The sequence below is a fragment of the Colletes gigas genome, unplaced genomic scaffold, assembly GCF_013123115.1.
Source record: "Colletes gigas isolate AHSC1104 unplaced genomic scaffold, ASM1312311v1 Colletes_gigas_Sc00047, whole genome shotgun sequence".
Lineage (NCBI taxonomy): Eukaryota > Metazoa > Arthropoda > Insecta > Hymenoptera > Colletidae > Colletes > Colletes gigas.
In genome coordinates this window covers 1,125,465-1,131,926 of record NW_025106676.1, presented here as the reverse complement: position 1 = coordinate 1,131,926, position 6,462 = coordinate 1,125,465, and the positions used below count along the sequence as shown (strand labels likewise).

Genomic DNA, 6,462 nt, shown 5'->3' with positions numbered 1-6,462 from the left:
ATAATAAAAACAAAATCTCCAAATATTATTCGAATCCTCGGGTCAATGGCATACAATTTCGAATCTCGACTACCCAGGCATCATCTTTACGTTCCGACTGCGGGGCCCTCAAAACCTCGTAGTCTGTACCGACTTGTTCGGTACAATCATGGCTATATTTTATAACATCAAATTATTTGATTACATTATACATATCCTACTCATCGGGAGTAGTAAACTTGCAAAAGAAGCTATCCATACATTGTTTTGTTAGAATTTAATGTTGAATACTTGCCGACTGACTTTTGTTTATACTAATTTGTTTATTAAATTCAACTACTGTGTTTAGGCTATATATATAAAAACTAATTTTTGTTTAATATGATTTTACTAAATATTACGTAGTTGTATACATATCAATATACTATGTATAATATACAGGGTGTTCCGCCACTCCTGGGAAAAATTTTAATGGATGATTCTAGGAGCCAAAATAAGACGAAAATCAAGAATATCAATTTGTTGGTTGAGGCTTTGTTAAAAAGTTATTAACGTTTACAGTTTCGCCTGTAGACCGGCAATCTGTGAACAGCTGCGTACGCATGATAATGGTTCTCATTCAGCATGAGAAACTCTACTTACTGACGTATCGACAGTGTTACAGTTTTGTTAATGAAAACCACTATCACGCATACGCAGTTGTTCGCAGATTGCCGTTCTACAGGCGGAACTTTAAACGTTAATAACTTTTTAACAAAGCATCAATCAACAAATTGGTATTCTTGATTTCCGTCTTATTTTGGCCCCAAGAATCTCCCATAACAATTTTTCCCAGGGGTAGCTGAATACCCTGTATAATATATTATTCTAAAATAAATGACGTACGCATTGAAATTACGAACAAAGTTGTTTTGAAATATGGTTATCATCCTTTACATTCAACTATAAAGTAAAATCTGTTTTTATACGTATAATAAAATCTCGAGTTTAAAAGAAGAATGTATTTTACGAAGAAATCTGAAAATAATATCGTACCCAATTTTCGGTCTTGCCTCAACTGATTTTAAATATTCGGAAGTTTACTCTCAGAGCACTCATTTCCGTTGCCTTACAGCATCGAAACTATGTTTCTTGCCAGAGATATTTATGTCATGTAATCTAATCAATTTTGATACATCATAAGAAATTTATAAGAAATTGAATTTATTGTTGTTTAAAAAGTGATAATTTTATTTAATTTGTTACATCTGTTATAAAGGATTGGTTTTCAATGTTCTCTTTCCAATCTCATAATCAGGTTCGTATGTCAGTATACAGATATATTTATGACTGTATAAGAGTTTTATCTAAGTTTAGCAGGCAATTTATCATATAATATTTTGCTTTCTATTGAGAAAGTATACATTGAATGCCTTTTATTTCAATTTGATTAGAATTTTCTGTTTCATAACCTTATTTCGTTGTATTCACAGAAATTTGTCAAATTTATATCATAGTTTTGTATTTAATTATGACAATATGGTGGAGATTAATTTTTAAGAATACAATATATGTGTTTTTAATTTACTTTTAAGAAGGGTATAGAAAAAATAAGTTTTATAAAAGTCAACTGTAATCATTTCATATTTTTAGGTGCTTTATCATCTGACGCAATTAACTTCAGCAGTTAATCCTAAATCTACACCGTTTCCAGTCAAAGTTAAAAGACAAAATGAGTTTAAAAGAAATACAGATGATATTTCCCACAATAATTTGGCAGAAGTATGATATATTAAATTTATATATTTTATTTTAAAATATAATAGTAATTTAATAAGTCTATACTTTGTTTTAGACAACAAAATGTTATATGGAAATGCAGATAAGCAAATTAAATACGTACAATGTAATTACAACACTCAATGTAAAAAAGAATAATGTTTGGGTCCTATTGAACCAATTTTCTACAAAAATTTTTAAGAAAAATATAGAAGAAAGAGATAAGTGGAAAGTATCATATGTATCAGGATCAACTTTTATAGAAAACAAACAAAGATTTCCTTGTGCACAACTTACAGAACCAATTATTTTGCCTGTTATATATTTGTCATCCCAACAACATTATAGAACGTTATGTACTCTTTGTACTAAAAACCCATTTAATTATCATGTACAAATCCGTAGTTTTAAAACAAAACATAATATAGCTGTGGATATGAACAAACGACCATCGCTTCTAAAGAAAGTTATAAACAGGCTTTCTCAGATTTTAGAAATGGTAAGACAATATATTATATAACATATATTAATTGGTGGCATTGTACATGCCTGCAACAGTTGGTTTTAGGATAATTTATGGTTTAATTACAAATTAAATTGTATAAATACAAATAAATTTTTTATTTTACAGAATTCATATAATTCGAAAATATTACAGCTAGAAACATTTAAAAGATTGTGTAATAATAATTTATCACCAGAGGACTATAAAAAAATTTCGATGGCTTTTATAGAAGGATTTAAAGCAGGACTTGAACGCCAAGTACCTCCTGCACGTCCTATATGGTATAAAATGTTAAGTATTTTATTACTTATGTTTTTGATCACGTCACTACTCAGATATGGAGGTATGTAAATTTAATGCTGTAGAAAGACTTTTGTAGAAAAAAAATATCTTATTGCTACTATATATAATTCTATGTAATAATATCATAGTATTAAAACAATATTTAAAAAGTATTGATGAGCTTCAGATTATTCGCGCTAATAACGCATACATTTTTTATGCCACAGCTTTGAATCCAGGAAGTATATTTCGGTTTTCAATGGGTCCAAGACCTGAGATTAATCCAGAAACAATTCATGTAACTTTTAACGATGTTAAAGGAGTAAGTAATGTTATCATAAATAAACGCAAAATACTAATATTGGTTTACCTTTCAAAGAATAATTTATATTTTTCCTTTTAACATATGTTTAGGTTGAAGAAGCCAAGCAAGAGTTAAGGGATGTAGTTGAATTTTTGAAAAGCCCCGAAAAGTTTTCTGCACTTGGTGGAAAATTACCAAAAGGTGTATTGTTAGTAGGACCACCAGGTACAGGAAAAACATTATTAGCACGTGCAGTAGCTGGTGAAGCTGGTGTACCATTTTTTCATGCAGCTGGACCAGAATTTGATGAAGTTCTAGTAGGGCAGGGTGCACGCAGAGTGAGAGATTTATTTAGTAAGTTACGCTTTCGTTTAAGATTACATTTTTCCTTTATGTTTATGTATGCCTGTGCATTTATGTTTTTAGTGATTTTTAAATTAATAAATGTTTTATAATTTTAAATACTTCTCTAAATACTAAATTAGAATGCATATGTTTATATTATGTTGGTAGTAAAACTATACAAAAAAGGATTTCATCAGTTTATTCCTAGATGAATAATTTTTCAGGAGTAGCAAAAGAGAGAGCTCCTGCCGTAATATTTATAGATGAAATTGATTCTGTTGGTGCGAAACGAACAAATTCGGTTCTTCATCCATATGCAAATCAAACTATAAATCAATTGCTTGCAGAAATGGATGGGTAAAGTAAACATTTTATTTTTGTTTTACAATGTACAGAACAATTTTAGAAAGTTGATTCTATCTATGAGCAAAGATAGAGAAAATAAATAGAAAGAGTAATAATTTGAAAGAACAATCATATTGAAGTGAAATAACCATCGTTGAATCATTTTATTTTTTCTCTACCTATATTCTTTATTTGTGCTTAGAAAATGTGTCTCATCCAAATAAGATATTTGAGGCTTTCGCGGTCAGATTTTGACAGTTGATACTGGTTGGGAAAAGTATAGCAAATAGATTTAAACTATACGACACATGTGTATTGTTTGACTCCTAAAGAAGTTAGCTGTAATGCTGACGAAAGAACGGAACACTTTTGCCAAAGAATACACCCGGAAACCTCAACCAGAATCAACTATCATGTCCCATCCAAGATTATAGCTTTCGGCTAAGTATAATTATTATATGTTATAACTTTGTGCATTAAATATCTATTGAATATTTAATTTCTTTCTACCAATTATAGATTTCTTCAAAATGAAGGTGTTATAGTATTAGGTGCAACAAATAGACGCGATGACTTGGATAAGGCATTACTGCGACCTGGTCGGTTTGATGTTGAAATTTATGTGAATGTACCTGATTATGCTGGTCGGAAAGAAATTTTAGATTTGTACTTATCAAGAGTATTAACGCAAGATGTTGATGTAGATTATTTAGCTCGATGCACCGTTGGTTTCACTGGCGCTGATTTGGAGAATATGGTACGCCCTTTATACATATATATATACGCTTTTATATTATTTTGTATACATATGCCTGTTTTAAATGGAAAAATGAAATTATTTTGTAAACAGTTGAAGATACACAAAACTTGTTTAGTGGGAGTCTTTTTTTCTACTGCTGATTCACAGTCTACAAACAAATAATTAAATATCATGTGCAAGGTTTTTGTTCTTTAACTGTCTGCAATTGCGAAAGGGTTTATGAATGGATCACTCTTATTTTCTATTTATTCAATTTTCAAAGATAAATCAAGCAGCTTTACGTGCAGCTTTAAATGGTGCACCATATGTAACCATGAAACATTTGGAATATGCTAGAGATAAAGTAGTACTGGGTCCAGAGGGAAAATTAAAAACGGTTGACGATGAAGTCAATCGTATTACAGCGTTTCATGAAGCAGGACATGCGTTAGTTGCTTATTATACTAAAGATGCTGTGCCAATACATAAAGTTACTATTATGCCTCGTGGAGCTTCTTTAGGACATGTAAGTATTAGAAGTCGGCAATATATTTGATCAGTTATTGTTAAAAAAACCATAATAAGAAACAAATTAATTCTATATTTACAATAATATTTTAAAACAAGTTATTTCTTCGTACATTTAATGCGATTTCTATTTTAAGAATAATTTATATACATTTTAGACATCATTTTTGGGAGACAAAGATGAATTTCATGTAACAAAGGCAAAGTTATTAGCTAGTATGGATTCGATGATGGGTGGTCGTGCTGCAGAAGAATTGATTTTTGGACCTGATAAAGTAACAACGGGTGCATCAAATGATTTCAAGGTGTTTTATATATTTAATCTATATTAACAATTTCTTATTGTAATTGATTAATGTGAAAATATCTATAATGTATTTTATAGTTACCATTTTTTAAGTAAAACATAAATGTAAATGTAGATCAATTGTATTAATAATCATATATTTTCAGCAAGCAACATATATTGCCGAACACATGGTAAAAAGTTATGGCATGTCAGAAAAAGTTGGGTTCAGAGCATATACTGATAGTAAAGGACAAGAATACAATTTTGGTAGCGAATATGGACCTGGTACAAATGAACTTATTGATAATGAAGTGAAACGACTTCTACAAGTAAATTTTTTCATTATATAATGCTAATTTTACGTACCATTTCAAAATATTCGGTATTAAAGATATTTTTTTCAGGAATCATACGAACGTGCAAAAACAATATTAAAAATACATGCAAAAGAACATAAACAATTAGCAGATGCGTTACTTAAATATGAAACATTAGATGCTGAAGATATAAAAAATATAGTAAATGGGAAAAAAACTCGAATTGAAACATTAAATAATCAACCACCAATTGTAGATCCATCTCAGCATGTATTGTAAATAGCATACTGAAATTAAATTTAAAATAGGAATTAAAATAAATCATTTGGAACATTATCACATTTTACAATGATACTTTATATATTATCTAATTATATTTGACAATTTTACATATATGTAAAATTATTAAATTTTATTAAAATATATTGGAACATTTAAATTTTAGTCTTCAACATGTTGAACTTTTAATCAAGTACTTATTTCATTATAATATCGTGCTCTCTGTAATTATTAGTGTAAATTTTCTTAAACACAAATCAGTTTCTCTGTTACTGGTTGAGATTAAATAAAAACAGAACAGGATACAGAAGAAAAAGTATGAATGTGGAGTATTTTTAAGAATCAGATTTAAATCTTTTTACATTAAAAATAATTATACGGTAATTGTTATTTAATACTAGAATCCAAAATATTTTCATTGCTTTCGACACAAGTATAAAACGCAACGCAGTGATCATTTTTTTGACAAGTTTCTTAATCCAAGTCAAAAAAAGAACAATAAAACGAGAACAACTGTACTATATAATATGTGATTTCATTACAAAGTTTACAAATAGAATATATCTTAGCGGGTAGATGAGGTAGAGAGGCTGACCGCAAACTTGGGGAAAGCCGACATATACTATCTATCGCACGAGCAGCATTACGTGAGCTCGGCACTGCGCTCAACTTCGGGAAATCGAGAAAAAAGGCGAATATGAGCCTTTCTTTCTTGTTGAACAACTGAAATCCGTCCTCGCGTTAATGGCATACAATTTCGAATCTCAACTGCCCAGGCATTTTTATTATTCC

The 6,462-nt window shown here is 29.6% G+C and overlaps 1 protein-coding gene across 1 annotated transcript; it reads left to right on the top strand.

Moving 5' to 3' along the window:
- Window positions 1-1,099: 1,099 nt before the first annotated feature.
- LOC122403216 (ATP-dependent zinc metalloprotease YME1L) lies at window positions 1,100-5,721 on the top strand. Its single transcript, XM_043406583.1, has 12 exons — window positions 1,100-1,276; window positions 1,612-1,740; window positions 1,814-2,236; window positions 2,369-2,585; window positions 2,752-2,846; window positions 2,939-3,182; window positions 3,398-3,530; window positions 4,038-4,275; window positions 4,541-4,783; window positions 4,944-5,090; window positions 5,239-5,403; window positions 5,479-5,721. The coding sequence occupies exons 1-12, from the start codon at window positions 1,250-1,252 to the stop codon at window positions 5,668-5,670; spliced, it is 2,253 nt and encodes a 750-aa protein (XP_043262518.1). The 5' UTR covers window positions 1,100-1,249; the 3' UTR covers window positions 5,671-5,721.
- The last annotated feature ends 741 nt before the right edge of the window (window positions 5,722-6,462 follow it).

What these genes read in the sequence shown, in the direction of transcription:
- LOC122403216 (XM_043406583.1), top strand. Translation starts at nt 1,250, where the DNA reads ATGTTCTCTTTCCAATCTCATAATCAG. An exon ending in TTTCTCAGATTTTAGAAATG is followed by an intron (nt 2,237 to 2,368) that starts GTAAGACAATAT and finishes TTTATTTTACAG; the next exon opens with AATTCATATAATTCGAAAAT. An exon ending in GTGCATCAAATGATTTCAAG is followed by an intron (nt 5,091 to 5,238) that starts GTGTTTTATATA and finishes ATATATTTTCAG; the next exon opens with CAAGCAACATATATTGCCGA.